A 16,659-nucleotide genomic window follows, 5' to 3' on the forward strand; every position below is an offset into this window, starting at 1 on the left:
AACTTTTTAAACATTCTAATTTTTCAAATTAAATATAATAACCTGGATATTTATTTTAATCTGCTTAGAAATGTTGGTTGATTGCGAGTCTCTTTCTAAAGCACATATTTAAGTTTCCATTTGGGAAAACAATTAGCAATTTAATAAATAAATGACATTTTGAAGTAGACTGAAGGCTAATCAATATATTAGAATGACTGTATAAAAACAATAGAATATACAGGTAAATGAGGAATAATTTACTTTAAATTTTATAATGTCTCTAGTGGGGAATTCAGTAGTTTTCTTTCAGCACTGAACAATAGTGATTTTGATGGTAATGGTCATAAGAATGCCATTATTCTTAGTAATATTAATGGTAAAATGAGAGATGCTAATTGAGCTCTTTATGGTATAATGCATGATAAATTATGTGATATCTAAAATATGAAGTTGAAAGGTATTTCTCATAGTGTTCTTAATGATCCTTAAAAAAGCACAAAAGTGAAAAATATAATTTTAATGAGGTATTCTTAAAAAAATCTTCTATTTTTGCTTTTGGATAAATACGTGCAAAATTTAAATCTTGATTGTCTTTGCTGAACTATTTTTTAAAGTGCCAAGGACCTATTTCTTTTTCATAGTTAGCATGCTTATTTTCATGTAACTTTTTATAATGAAAGACAATACACATTCAGAAAAAGATAAAAAGCATAAATGTATATACAACTCATTGGACTATCAAAAAGTGAAAATGCTATGTAAATATTACGTATGCCAATCATATTATTGTAACTTTGATGCCCTTACTGTTGACTCTTACCTCCCTCTTCCCACCAAATAATCATGATCATGAATTCTATTGCCATAGATTAGTTTTGCTTATTTTGAATTATATACAGAAGGAATCATACTATATGAACTTTTAAATATCTGGCTCCTTGGGTTAACATCATGCTTATGAAAAACACCCATGTTGTGTCTACATAGGTATAACTGATTTATTTTTATATAATGAAATGTCCTACAGTAATGAAAATAAATAAAAGTATAAACAATACAATTAAAAATATAATTTAAAAATATACCAGTATTTAAAAATCCATTCTATAATTGGACATGTGAATTATACTTTGGGGCAATTATGAATAATGCTTCAAAAATATTCACCTACGTACATGTCTTTAGCTAGCTGGAAAACTGCCTGATTTTGCGCTGGGTACATCATTCTTCAGAGTGGAATTGCCAACTCATAAAAAATGTATATATTTAATTTTAGTAGAAAATGCAAACTAATTTTAATGGAAATTATACCAATTTATATTCTCAACAGCAGTGTATTAAAATTCCATTTGTTCCACATTCTTGAAAACACTTGGTATTAATTTTCTTTTGTTTTAGATTTTTATTGTTACCCTCATTTTTAGCCATTCTAGTTGGTGTGCATAACTCTCACACTTTGGTTCTAATTGGCATTGTCCAATGTCTAATAAGATTAGCAACTATTTCGTAGATTTGTTAGGCATTTAAATATTTTTTTCTCTTTTTTTCTCTCATTGCTTTGTAGTTTGCTATGTATTCTGGATACTAATATACTGAAAAATAGGTTCTACCATTCTGTGGTTTCTTTCTATTATAACATTTTTAGATGAACAAAGTTCTTAATGTATTCTGACATCAGTTTCCTTTCATGGTTAAGAAAATCATTGAACTCCTTAAAATCATGAAAATATTCAGCTATGTTATCTTCCTATAACATTACTGTTTTGCCTTTCACATTTATGTCTACAGTCTTCCTGGAATTCACTTCTGCATACGGTTTGAGGTAGTGATCAATCTTTCTTTAAAAATTTCTTTCTTTTTAATTTGTTATGGGTACATGAAATGTTTTGATACAGGCATGCAGTGTGAACTAAGCACATCATGGATGGGGATATCCATTCCCTCAATTGTTTATCCTTAGAGTTACAAACAATCCGAGTATACTTTTTAAGTTACTTTAAAATGTACAGTTATTATTGACTATAGTCACCCTGCTGTGCTATCAAATAATAGGTCTTAGTCATTCTTTCTGTTTGTTTGTACCCGTTAACCATCCCCACCTCCCTGCAAGCCCCCCACTACACTTCTCAGCCTCTAGTAACCATCTGTCTACTCTCTATGTCCATGAACTCAACTTTTTCGATTTTTAGATTTTTCTTTTTAAATTGTTTTCCAATGTGGATAGCCAATTTATACAGCACCATGTATTTAAAAGAATTATTTTTCTCCCCACTGCTCTGCATGGCAAACATTGTTAATAATCCACTCTTCATACATGCTGAATCTGTTTCTGGATTCTCTGTTCTGTTCCAATGATCTGTTTGAAGAACCTGCCAATATGATATTCTCTTATTTTCTATAACATTATAAGACTTAATATCCAGTAAAAAAAAAAAAAACCCTCCAACTTTGTTTTTCTTGAGGAGTATCTTGGTGATTTCCATTTTGTTACATTTCCACATAAAATTTTTAACTATCTTGTAATTTGTGCACACACACAAACATTGGTTTGAATTTGGTAGAACCTATATATTAATTTAGGAGTATTGACATCTTTTCAATGTGTATTTTCTACTATAAACCTTTAAAATTTTTCTCAATATTTTATAATTTTCATGTAAAGGCATTAAATATATTTTATTAGTTTTTTACAGTTAAATAATATAGTTTGATACTAATGTAAATGTCATCCAAAATTTCACTTTCTGTTGCTTTTGTATAAATGTTTAATTCATTTTTATATATAGACTTTTATCTAATAGACTTGCTAAACTATATAGATTTTTCAAATTTCCTACATTTGCACTCATACATCTATAAATAAAGGCAGTTTTATTTCTTCCTTTCCAATCCTACTACCTGTTAAATATTTTTCTTGCCTTATTACACTAACTAGAAGTTCATTACATATTTAATGAAAGGGTCTATACAGAACATACTTGTCACATTGTCAAACACAAAGCAGCTCTCAGCATTTCCTATAATGTATGATACTTGCTGTATGATTTTTACAGATACTCTTTGCAGAGTTAGACATTGCCTGCTGGGCTAAGAATTTTAATCCTGTGTGAATATTACATTTTATGAAATGCTTTTTCTGTATTTGGTGAGAAAACCATATGTTATTTAATGTGATAAATTACATTGAATGACTTTTAAAGAAGCAATTCTTGCATTCCTGGAATTAACTCGATTGAGATATGATTTGTTATTTTTTCTATTTTTTCTATTGTAGAATCATTTTAAAACTATTTTTAAGGAGTTTTGGATTGGCATTCGTGAGTAAGATTGACTTTTATTTTCCTTCTTGCAAGTTCCTTGTCAGATTTTAATATCAGGGTTATGCTGGCCTCACAAAACAAGCTGGGAAGCATTCTCTGTTTTTCTGCTCTTTGAAGGTACTTGTTTAATACTGGTGTGATTTTGTCCTTAAATGTTTAGAAGAATTCACTAGGAAAGACATCGAGGCCTGCAATTTTCTGTGTGAATATGTTTACAATTATGCATGTAATCTAACAGATGTGGGCAGTTCAGGTTTTCCTGTTCTCATCTGTTTTGGTAAGTGGCGATTGGTTTGGAATTTATTTCATTTAAATTTGTAAAATTAGTGGCATAATTCGAAATATCATTATCACTCTAATGTGTATAGGATCATCGTAAAATGCTCTTTTGCATTACTGATATTGTTTATTCATGTCTCCTATTTTTTTCTTTCCCGGATCAATCCTAACTAGGGTTTTGTTAACTTAAACGTTCTTTTCAAAAACCAACTTATGTTTTTTTCCCCTAATTTTGGTAATTATTCGTATGTATTTTAATCATGAGGAATAATACCTCTCGTAGAAAGAAGAATATACAGAAGTCAAAATGAAAAATAATTACAATAGTCTGAATTTCCAAAATTCGGGATAAACACAATTCCCCCAAATTTTGTGTATATTCTTTCAGATTTATAACACAAATGTATTTATGAAGTATGTTTTCTAAACACACACAGGTGAAATATAGAATTATACTGAATGCTATTTGATACATATGACCTCTGTTTCCTCATTTGTACATCTTCTTACTACTTCCCTGCTTAGATTATTTTAAAACATATTTAATATTGCATGACCTTCTTCAAAGATTCTACAAAATATATTTATAGTCAATAAGGAGTTTGTTTTTAAATAGAACTTAAAATGAGCATATCTAACATAATTTATAAGTTCTGCAATATCATAAAATAATCATAGGCTATTTGACTTCTGCTTGTAGTGTAAAAATATCTTTTTAGAATTTATTATTTGAATTAGAATTCAAAGTCTAATAATACGTTGAATTAATACATGTTTTATAGTACAATACTATTTATTACCTTTAAAATCATTTTTATTGAGAAAGTATTTAGTTGCCATAAAATGCACCCAAATAAAGTGCAGAAATTGATGAGTTCTGATAAATGTAAACACCTGTTTAATTAACCCCACAAAGAGGAATCAGAATGTATCCATCACCCAACAGTTCCTTCATGCTCCTTTGTAGACAATGCTCATCACACCCTGACCCTGGAAATAATCAGCTTTCTGTCACTGTAGAGTATTTTTACTATTCTAGAATTTTATATAAACGAAATCATCTTGTGTTCACTTTTATATGTGGCATTTTTCATTCTACAAAATATTTTTTTAATTCTTTTATGTTGTTGAGTACATCATCAGTTTATGTCTTTTATTGAGTAATTTCCCATTGTATAGATATACTGTTTGTTTTTTTTTAACTCTGCCTTATTTTTGTCAATTATTCATTCTTTTCTAAAATATTTCTTAATTTTTGGCTTTAATTTGCTGTATTTTTCCCCCTAATGTCTTAACTTCTATCCTTAACTCATTTATCTTCTGCCTTTCTTCTTCTGATATCCACGGGCTCAATATTGGTGACTTTGCTTTCATTTGTGATATTGATAATTTGCGTCTTTTCTTTCCCTTTTTTCCCCCATAGATAGCAAACTAGAGGTTTATCAATCTTAGCAAACTTTTGAAAGAACCACATTTTAGTTTGTTGATTTTCTCGAATGTTTTCCTGTTTCTAATTTTATTCTTTGTGCTCTAATTTTTAAAATTTCTTTCCTTCTGCATTCTTTAGGCTTCAATTCTAAATTCTCTAATAACCTAGGGTGAAAACTTGCATTATTTATTTAGATCTTTGTTTTCTAATATATGCATTTAATGCTACAAATTTTCCTCGAACACGGCTTTTGCTCTATCCTGCATATTTTGATGTTATATTTTCATTTTCATACAGATTTAAACATTCTAGATAATTTCACATGAAACTTCTATTTTTAACTTGAATTTTTTTCAGATGTTTAGGAACTTTCTGGTTATTTTTCTGTTATTGATTTATAGTTTAATTCCTTTATGACCTGAGAGCCTACATTGTATGATTTCTATTTTTATAAATTTGCATGAGTATGTTTTATGACCCATAATACATGGTGAATGTTCCATGTGAGCTTAAGATGAGTGTGTCTGCTGTTGTTGGGTGAAATGTTCTCAAAATGTTAATTAAATCTAGTTGAATAATAGTGATGTTCAGGTCTTCTATATTCTTACTGTTTTCCTGCTTCCTTGATACATCAATTATTCCAACTATAATAATGGACTTCTCTGTTTTTAACTTGCCATTCTATCAGTATTTGCCTCATCTAACAACTCTATTGTTAGTTGTCTACACAGTTAGGATTATTTCACCATCTTGGAAAATTGATCACTTTGTCTTTAGGAAATGTTTCTTGCTATCCCGAATAATCTTCCTTGTTCTGCAGGTTTCTTTGTCTGAAATTAATGTAGCTCCTTCAGCTTTTATTTTTTATTAGTGGTAACGTGTGATATATCTTTCTTCATCCGTTTACTTTTAATGTACATTAGTCTATATTTAATGTGGATTTCTTGTAGACAACATAGCTGGGCCTACTCTTTCTATATACTCTGACAATCTCTTTAATTGGTATGTTTAGATTGCTCACTTTTCAAGTGATTATTGATATATTTGAATTAATATCTATCATGCTTTTAACTGTTTTCTATTTGTTGCAGTTGTTTTTAATTTTTTGCCCCATTTTAAGTTCCTTATCTGATTTTAATTGAAAATTTTTTTATGATTCTATTTTGTCTCCTGTTTTACTGTATCAATTATACTTTAAAAATTGTCAGTGGCTGCCTTAAACTAAACCAAAGTCTATTTTCAAATATTAATAATACTATTCTACTTATTATATAGTGCACGTCCCTTATAACAGAGTATTCCTAACTTCTCCCTTACGTACCTGACAACATTCATTTGTAATTTAGGTGAATGTAATATTAATTTGCAATAAAAATTAAATTCATTTAATTTATCCATGTGCTATAAGCACCCAATACATGATTATTATTTTAAATGTTTATCTTTTAACTAATGATTTCATTAACTAAGAATAAGAAAAATAAATGATCTTACTTCTTTTATTTCTTCTTTAATGATCTTCCTTTCTCAATGTAGATCCAGATTTCTGAGCTATGTAACTTTCCTTTTGTCTGAATAACTTCTTCAAACATTTCTTATAGGGAAGGAATGCTCTCAATGCATTCCCTCAGTTTTTGTTTGCCTGAGAGTCTTTATTTCTCCTTCACTTTGGAAGGATAATTTCTCTGGATATAGAGTTGTAGTTTTATTTTTACTTCTTTCAATGCTTTACATATTTTACTCCTTTCTTTGCTTGCTTGCTTGTTTTCTGATGAAAAGTCCAATGTCAGTTTTATCTTTCTTTCTCTATCAGTAATATAGCTACCTTTCGATGCCCTCTGCTTCTTCCAAAATTTTATTTTTGTCTTTGGTTTACTGTAATTTGCATCTGATATGACTCAGAATAGTTTTTATTTTGGTTTTTAATCTTCATGTTTATTCTCTGAGTTTCCTGGATCTACAGTTCAGTGTCAGTCATTAATATTGAAAAGTTATTGGCCATTATTACTTCAAGTATTTCTTTGATCTATTATCTTTTCCTTCTGGTATTCCACTTACGCATATGTTACAATGTTTATAATTGCCCACAATTCTTGATACTATCTTACGCTTTTCTTTTTTCTTTTTCTATTACAGGTTTTTTTCTTTTTCTTTTTCTATTACAGCTTTTTTTTTCTTTTTCTATTACAGCTTGAGAAATTTGTATCTTCTTTTCTTTTATATATATATTTTTTATTATACTTTAAGTTCTAGGGTACATGTGCACAATCTTCTGATCTTTTGTTGGTTGTATTGAATCTGTTGTTGGGCCCATCAAAGGCATTCTTCACTTCTGTTCCAGCATTTTTAATTTGTAGCATTTCTCTTTGATTCTTTTGCAGAGTTTTCATCTCTCGATTACATTACCCATATGTTTTTGCATGTTTTGAGCTTTTTCCATTAGACCCCTTAGCATATTAATCATAGTTGTTTTAAGCCCTTGTCTGATTTTCAACATCTGTGGCATATTTGAGTCTTGTTCTGATAATTGTTTTGTCTTTGCAGAGTGTGGGGGTTTTTTTTCTTACTTTTTGCCATTCCTTGTAATATTTTGTTGAAACCAAAATGTGCTATATCTGATGACAATAGAAACTAAGACAAATAGGTTGTTAGTATGAAGATTTACATTACTCTGGCTAAGAAATGGGTTACAGTTTAGGTTTGCTATAGGTACTGTAGGTACCAGATGCTTCCGGTTCATCTAATGCACTTGTTTCTATTCCTCCTTTTGACTTAAATTCTCTTCAGAGGCGGTCTTTGTTTTTTAAGTCTTTCAACTGTTATCCAGTATTATTGCACTGGACTCCTGTTGTGTGGTGGTTCGATGTGTAAGAGGAGCAATGTTCTGTAATATTCCAACTCAATTTAAGTGTTTCAGTGGGTTGTTGTCTCAGAACTGTGACCTTCACAAGCATATCTCTGGTGGTATAGCTTTTTTCCCTCCTGCCAGCTACTTTCTTTCCTGGCTACTAGGTTTCCAATCTATTTCTGTGACGCTCTGACTCCTGTTGCTTTTTTTTCCTTAGGTAAGACAGGAAAGGTACGGAGGCTGGAATGGGAGAAGTACTGCCCCCCAGTTGGGAGAGGTTCTGGCAAAGTCTTTTCTTCAGGAGAATAGCCCTTTGTTATGAAGAAAACCCTGAGCATACTTCACAGTCATTCCCTTTCCCACTTCCTGACAGAGCCAGAAGGGAGTCTTTTTCTAATCTTCATAGAATGCATGGATGGGTTCTTGGAGGTAAAGCCCACAGAAATGTGGAGCCCTCTAAGACTGTGGTCAGGAACTTCTCACTCTCATGCTAGTCTACACTCAGTTTCCAGAGATTCACCAAAATTATCAGAGAAGTTTTCCTGTCAGTTTCTGGTGCCAGTGGCTTTTGTTCCAGGTGGATGGATCTCAGCTCTGACTCTTTGGATGGTCCCGTCCCTCTAGATTTCAGCATGGTGGTGTGTCACGTGTACTAGCTTGTGCTGCTATAACCAATACCATAGACTGGGTGACTTAAACAACAGACATTTATTACTTATAGTTCTTGAGGTTGAAAAGTCCGAGAACAAGGTGCTACCCAATTCACTTCTTGGTTAGGGTCCTATTTGTGGTTTGCAGATGGCTATCTCTCTGCTGTGTCTGCACCTGGTGAAGAAAAAGAAGTCTGAGCTCTCTTCGTATTCTTATAAGGGCACTAATTTCCTCATGAAGGCCCCACCTCATGACCTTATCAAAATTTGAATACCTCCCAAAGACCTCATTTCCAAATACAGTCACATTGTGGGTTAGGGCTTCAACATATGAATTTTGAGAGGGTGCAATTTGTTCTATAGCACCATGAAAGCTCAGTTCTCTGATGAGTCTAAGAAAAGTGATTGATTTCTAGTTTGTTTGTCTTTTTTCTTGTGGTGCAGTGTAGAGCAATGTTTCACTCTGAGATGGGTACTGTGTGTGTGTGTATAAATATTCTAATATAGTCTAACAGAATAATATGTATATTCTGTAGAATATATATTAGAATAATGTATATCCTGTAGAATATATATTAGAATAATGTATATTCTGTAGAATATATATTAGAATAATGTATATTCTATAGGAGATAAATATTAATTTCCCTTTAAGAACAGTTTTTGCTGCTATTTTATCATTTTTTATTGTACGTAGGACACTACATAAGAAAAAAATGAATAGACAATTTTAGGCCTAGAAGGCTATCTTTTTGCAAAGTGTAATTTCATTCACTTTTACAGGCAACCAGAAGCACTGAACCTCTCTGACATCCTCACTATAATTCCCCACAGATTGGAAAGATGGGAAGTTTACCTTTAATCTCCGTGCGGGGCTGTCCCATCTCTGGCTTTCCCTTTATCCTAAAAAGTAGATCCTCTAAATTCTTACAAAAAGCCTACGGAAGCCTGTAAAATATTCTCTTCTTTGAGGGCTCTAGAACTAAAATTTTGTCCCTAACCCCGTGAAAGCTGCTCATAAAACCATGACCAAAAACAACAACAACAACAACAACAAAACTACCCAGCTTCTGTTTCTCCTCTTCAGAAATCCTTTAGTTATCCCTGAAGAGAAAGCCTCAAATGCTGGGCTCACCTCTTTGGGTTTTCTTCTTCTAGATCTTGGACATTTAATATTTTATTATATTTTTATCTCTTCAACTTTTTTTTTTATTCCAAAAGGAGGGTTCAGAATTTCCAGTCTAGCAGTACCATAATGTGAATTTTTATAGTTATTTTCCATCTCAATAAAAATTTAGTCTTCCACAAAATCCTACATATAGTATCCTAATATAAATGTAAGCTTTATGACTTGTCCACATACCTCTCATAAAACAATTTATTGCTGTGTTTCAACAATAGTTACAGATTACAGCCAAGTTTGCATCTTTCATGTGCTTTTTCTCTTCTGGCTATTTGATCTGTCTTGGGAATTCAAACCCTTTTATGCAAAAGGTACTAAACAGTATATTTTATAACTTGTATCTCCATAGATTCTAATATAATGATTTGCACAAGGGGTCTCATCAAGTTATCATTAATAATTGTGTTCCTTCAAATAAATATTTTAATAATATTCAGTATTTTTGGAAGGTGGTAGAGTTTGTTAAATAAAATTCCATTCCCTTTAATTTTGCAAATTGAGATGTATTATACGTGCAGCTCCAAACTTAACATTCTAATTTGATTAGTGGATTCTCATTGCTATTTCTTTATTATAATAAATGAATTTTACATTCATAATCAAGACTGAATCAACTTTGTAAGATACAGTCCTGTTGTCTTGTTCAACATATGTTTAAAAGTTACTCTCATCTGGGTTTATGTTAGCAAATTTTCCACTTTTCAGTAGTTCTTATTTCTGTTTGCTTTTATTATATACTTTTCTAGACTAGATAACCTTTTGGGAGGCACATTTAGTAAAGATTTATACCTGACATCATAAAATTAAAAAGTGATTTCTATTTGACAGCATGTTGCTATGATTTATTTAGCATCTGAATGTCAGCTGACTATGTCAAAATGAATTGTACTTGAAAATAGGTCATGTGTAGGACACATGTAGGTCACAAGAATTCTCACAACAAGGGAGGTTATTAATGACAAGGGGATTTTCATGTTTCCCTGTTTCTTTGTTGAACTTCTACTGGTGCTGCTGTTTATTTGGATGGAGCTGGAGTGATTTCTATATAATTGCAGAGTCTGCTGTGCAACTAGGTGTAACGGGTCCCATGTTTCTGATTTACGACAGTGACGTTTTAGAGCTTCTTACAAATTGCCATATGGGCATCTGCCTTTATACTTCTTGGCTTTTATACATGAGTTGCTCAATTAATATTTGAAAAAGAAATTAGTGCTATTATGCCTCTTCATAAACTTTAGAATCACTTTGGAAATACTCAAAATCCTGTGAGAAACTTTAATTCATTAACTCCATAAATTTTCTTGGTTAAAATACATTCCTAAACCATCTATGAACACCTCATTGAGTTTGGAAATCACCAAGTCCAAAAGAAAAGAAAAATACAATGAAGGCTTTTTGGTTTTTATCACATAAGACATATAAAGTTCATTTTACTTCTAGATATTTTGTGTACTTAATGATATAACATATATTCTGTGTCTATTAGGAGGTTACTATTTATATGCAAGAGTCTTATTGATTATTCAATGTTTATCATTTATTTTTATTTGACTCCAATAATTTTGGGAAGATATAAAGTTTAATAGAAAATTTATTTGTCTATAAAAGTCAGCTGGTAGAGCTGAGTCCCAGTTCAACAATAACCTAAGTTGCATTATTCTAAAATGTGTAAAAGGTTTTAAATATAAATTATGAGGAAAAACGAAAAAAGCTTCAGATAAAATATTAAATTTCCTCTAGGGTAAGTTGTTTGCTTTCATGTTCTGTTGAAGTGATGCCTTTTGATGGCTTAGCTAAATTATGGGCTTTGGAGTCAGAAAAGCCTGGAATTAAATCCTTGCTCTGCCACTTTCTAGCTGTGTGACTTTAGGCACATAACCTCTATAATTTTCATTTTCCTCAGTTGTAAAGTGGGTACAAAAATAACTACTTCACAGAGTTGATGCAAATATTAAAGCTAGCTAATACATTTCTGCTATGTCTGATGCTGAGCCCCTAACTTTCATGTTGAAAACATTTAAATTGGTAACATAGAACACAATCACTAGTTGTTATGGTCCAAATATTTGTGTCTCCCCAAACTTCATATATTGAAATCTTAACCCTCAACAAGATGGTATTAGGTGGGGCCTTTTGGGAGTTGATTAGGTCAAGAGTCCTGTTATGGAAATGTAATTAGTTTCCTTATAAAAGAGACCCAAAGGAGCTCATTCACCCTTCCACGATGTGAGACTACAGCTAGAAAGTGGCATTCTATGAAACATGAAGTAGGCCTTCACCAGACACCGAATCTGCTGGTGCCTTTATTTTGGACTTTCCAGCCTCCAGAACTGTGAAAAATAAATTTTTGTTGTTTATAAGATACTCAGTTTATGACTTTTGAAGTGAGACCTTCTAAAATATTTTTTCTCTCTGAAAAGTTGTGAGATAATATAGGGAACATAAAAGAATAGGATTTATATACAAACCAGAGGAGTACTTTAAGAGTGAAACAAAGATCCAAAGCACAAAATTAGCTTGGCATGCATTCAAAATGCAAATTTCAGGACCCTCCCCACAAATTTAGTACACAGGTGCAAGATTCGTTTCTAAAAAAACACCTCAAGTAATCCTGACATATACTAAAGTTCTGAATCTTTAAAGGAAGACATAAATGTCCCTGTAATAAAATTATTATTTTTTTAAAAAGATAAAGAGATATTTAAATCCATGCATTCCTTTGTGAATTGTTATGGTAACAATTCTTCATAGCAAATTGAGGAAAGTTTCCTAGGCAAAGGAATACATTTGAAACTCAATAGCATGCACTGAACTTTTCATTTATAAAGTAATATAGCATCATATGCATCATTCACAAACATTCTGAAAATTTCCATTAAATATTAAAATCCAAAGCAGAATCTTGGTTATATATGAAAAAATTTCAACAAGCGGAGCAAAAATTGCAAATTTATTGATCAGTTAATAAATATAATAAATAGTAACTGCATATTTTTCCAAGTGACACTGGCATTAGAAAGTTATTTAAAGTATCCAGAGTGCTACTAAGTAATGCTTTTGCCTTCTGTATGGCTATACACTCTTCCTATGTGTGTCTCCATTATTTTATTATTATAAAATTAATACATGCCCATTAAAAAATCTAGATTTGACTGGAATGTGCTGTAAGTCCCATATCCCCAACCTCACAATTTTCCTTACCCTCCATAAGAGATAATTGCTAAAAGTTTTGAATATGACAATGATATTTTTATTATTAATATAAACTGTATCTTATATTTATTCTTAACATTTTCAAAATTTAAATAGCTCATAAATTGATCAAGTGAAAAGTGAAAGGCTGTCATCTGCAGATGTCTTATTCCATTTACCTGTTGGCTGTCTCTGCCACTGTGCATCTTTTCTCCCAGTCCCTTAAGACCCCAAAATCATTGAACTCACATTAATTTTGAAACAAATGTGGGATCTTTTGGAGGGTAATTTAATTAATCATCCAGCTGTTCACTCTGCAAGAAATTATAATTAGGGATTGTGTTAGTCTGCCAGTGGCACCTAGGAAGTAGAATCAAAAGTATAAGAAGATCTAAGATCCTCAACCAAAGCTGCACATTACTCTAATTTGGAAAGCTTGTAAAGACATAAGCATACAGGCTGGGTGCGGTGGTTCACGCCTGTAATCCTAACACCTTGAGAGGCCGAGGCGGGCAGATCATTTGAGGTCAGGAGTTTGAGACCAGCCTGGCCAACATGGTAAAATCCCATCTCTAGTAAAAATGCAGAAAAAAAATTAGCCAGCCATGGTGTCTGGGGCCCGTAATCCCAGCTACTTGGGAGGCTGAGGCAGGAGAATTGCTTGAGCCCGGGAGGTGGAGGTTGCAGTGAGCTGAGATTGCGCCCCTGCACTCCAGCCTGGGTGACAGAGTGAGACTCCGTCTCAAAAAACAAAAACAAAAACAAAAGACGTAAGCTTACACATACACACACCCAAAGAGAAAGAGAGAACAAAATCAATGCACAGGCTATAAGCGCTGAGAGTTTTAATGTGCAGTCTAAGTTCGGGAAACATTGCCCTATATCAGCCATCCTAAAAGAAATTGAAGTAATCGATTTTTTAGGCGAATCATTGGGATTGCCATAGAAATTGAGACTGTAGTGCTCTAGAGGTTGGGTGGGAATAAGATTTGGTTAGTGCAATATAGAAAAGAGCTAACCTTTCTTACCAAACCTCAGTAAAAAATTTTGACCAGTGGAACAGAATGGAACCTTCTCAGGGTTCTGGTTATCAGAGTCCAGATATCCATGGAATTAAACAATGTTCTCCTATTTATGTTCTGGGAAACACTAGTCTGGAAATCTGTTCTGCAAAACAGCAGCAGCAACAACAGCAAAAACAGAGGGGAGCAGTTTTCTGGCCTTATATGTTTGAGATGCGCTAGGTAAGTGTCCCTGCCATGGGTTGATACATTACAATTTGCACATTAGCACATGACATGCTCTGAGAGGCCCTGTAATTGAGACATCCGTTGAACTTTTGTTTTGTTTTTAAGCTCAGTCTTTCTCAAACATACACATTCAACATATATTTTATTGAGAACCACTTTGAGCTGAACAATGTTCTAGGTGTTATGGATGGAACACAATAAACCTCCCTGCTTTAGTAGAGTTTGTTTTCTAGGAGGATAAGATAAACAGGCAGATAATGATCAAATAAAAGAAACCCCTCTTAAAATAAAGAGAAATACAGAGAAAATAGCAAGATATTTATGGGGGGTGTGAGGTACACAGGTACTTTAGAGACTGTGATCAAAAAGGGCCTGTCTTGGGGGTAATATTTTAGTCAAAGCTTAAAAGGACAAGAGAAGCTGGGCATGCAAAGATCTGGGGAAAGAACTTTCAGAGCAGAATGGACTGCTGGTGCAAATCCCTGAGAGAACTGAACCTGGCTTGTTCAAGGAGGTCCAGTGTGGTTAGAGCATAATGGAAGTGGTTGCTAAAGACTGTGTTTGAATAAGGAGTTTAGATTTTGTTCTAAGTGGCAAAGAAAGTGTTGGGGATGGCATAGTTTAATTTACCTCTACAAGTGTTACTGTGTGCTCAGAGGGGAAGACATTGGGGGTGATGGCAAAGAACAAAATAATAATAAAGACCAGGAAGAGGCTGTCAGGGAAGTTCTGGTGAGGTGATGCTTTGTTGAACTGAGTGGTCATATTGAAATAAAGAGATGCCCCGATTTTGGATATAATTTGGAGATGCCATCACAGCTGTGCCTGTGTTATGTGAGCTTGAACATTTAGTGTATGGGGTACTGGTGGAGTAGGGGCAGGAGGTAGGGGATTGATTGACAAGGAGAATCAAATTAATTTAACTATAAAACACCCAATCTTTTAAAAATGTATTAGAAAATGTTTTGGTAAATGATAGTAAAGGGATATTTGTGAATTAGAAAGAAAAACAGGCAAATGATCAGATACCCTGGGTATTGGTGTTTCTAGTGTATTTATCTTTGCCTTGTGCAGTCTACATGAGGTTGATCTTATTTGTTGACCCAGTCATGGGCAAGGGACTTATCATGAAGCTGCAAATGTAGTTGCACGTCCCCTTATTATGAAAGAAAGAGATGGAGGAGAGGAGAAGGAGGACCATGACAAGGAAGGTGAGAAATAAAAATGAAATGTAAATTATTGAGAACAACTCCTGCGTCATGCTGACTTCTCCACCTGTAGTCTTAACAGTGTGTTGTGTGGAAGAAAACAAAAGTTGCTTAGATGTTGGGTGCTGCAGTATGTGGGTTTTACAGGTAAGCTACCCATTATGTCGATGCATCCTGATTTTATGGAAGAAACATAGCTCCTGGCCTTACCATATAATGGTTGCAATGGTTGCAAACACTGGAGGGATTTTTTTTTTCTTTCCTTTCTGACCTCTAATTTCCTTGTCTGCAATTTGACTGTGCTAGCTTAGCATCAATTCCCAAGATTTCTCTAGCTTTCAAATTCTAAAGTCCATCAGTTTAATTACAGGTCTTTCTAAATTATTATTGCTTCCAATTTCCCTTAACAATTTGAATGTGTGTATCTGGCATTGCGCTGCTGAGGTTTAACAACCTGTTATCTGAGTGTAGCTCCAACTTGAATGTTGCGTGGTACTTTTCTTTATGTTAATGAGTAAGATGAGAAAGTGAAAGAACCAAAACACGTCATAGCTTAATTCATTCATCAATGATGTAAGCAACTTCTTTGTTGACTCGGATGATAGTTTTTCAACCCTTGGAGAATATTTTCTCAATTTTTTTGGTGCTATTCACAATGTTAAGTGCTACAGACATGGCACATTTTTACGTTTAATCTACACTTTACAGAAGCAATTTTTATTACAGGTATCATGGTTGAAAACTGGTTTAATGGGATGGTAGAATTTAAACTCTCTTAAGAAAAAAGAAAAGTTGAAGCAACAGTAATTTCTCTGGATGGAGAGACATCATGACATAACTGTTAATGTGATTTTCTTATAGAAGGTAGCACCATTCATTGTAAAATGCAGATCACATGTTGCTCATAGACTTTATAGGTGACAAGCTGAAATGGATGTTCTCCGGATACATTGATGTCCTTCTTTCCCTTTTCTTTCAGGGTTTTTCAGGAAATGCAAATGCAGACAGTGTTGTGTACTATAGACTCCAGCCTTCTATCAAAGCCAGATTTCTGCGCTTCATCCCTTTGGAATGGAACCCCAAGGGCAGAATTGGAATGCGAATCGAAGTGTTCGGATGTGCATACAGTAAGTGTTTGTTTATCCAATACACTGACATAGATATCAAAAAAGATGTTTTAAAAGCCAAACTGCAAACTGAAATGGACTTTTTAGCTATGTAAAGAGGTAAAAAAAGTAGGAATGATTTTTGTGGAAAGCTTTTTTGTGCATGCCTGTACCTGCCAATATTGACTTTCATGTTCAACTTTAACATTTTA

General features: G+C 33.0%; 1 protein-coding gene across 5 annotated transcripts in view; it reads left to right on the forward strand.

Moving 5' to 3' along the window:
- CNTNAP4 (contactin associated protein family member 4) overlaps positions 1–16,659 on the forward strand; it is a 325,777-nt gene that overhangs the window by 174,572 nt on the left and 134,546 nt on the right. For all 5 annotated transcript variants that reach the window (XM_063797455.1, XM_001143566.6, XM_063797456.1 and 2 more), the window contains one exon: positions 16,321–16,468. In XM_063797455.1, coding sequence (XP_063653525.1) covers positions 16,321–16,468 — 148 coding nt within the window. The remainder of the gene's footprint in view (positions 1–16,320; positions 16,469–16,659) is intronic.

The sequence above is a fragment of the Pan troglodytes genome, chromosome 18, assembly GCF_028858775.2.
Source record: "Pan troglodytes isolate AG18354 chromosome 18, NHGRI_mPanTro3-v2.0_pri, whole genome shotgun sequence".
NCBI classification, from domain to species: Eukaryota; Metazoa; Chordata; class Mammalia; order Primates; family Hominidae; genus Pan; species Pan troglodytes.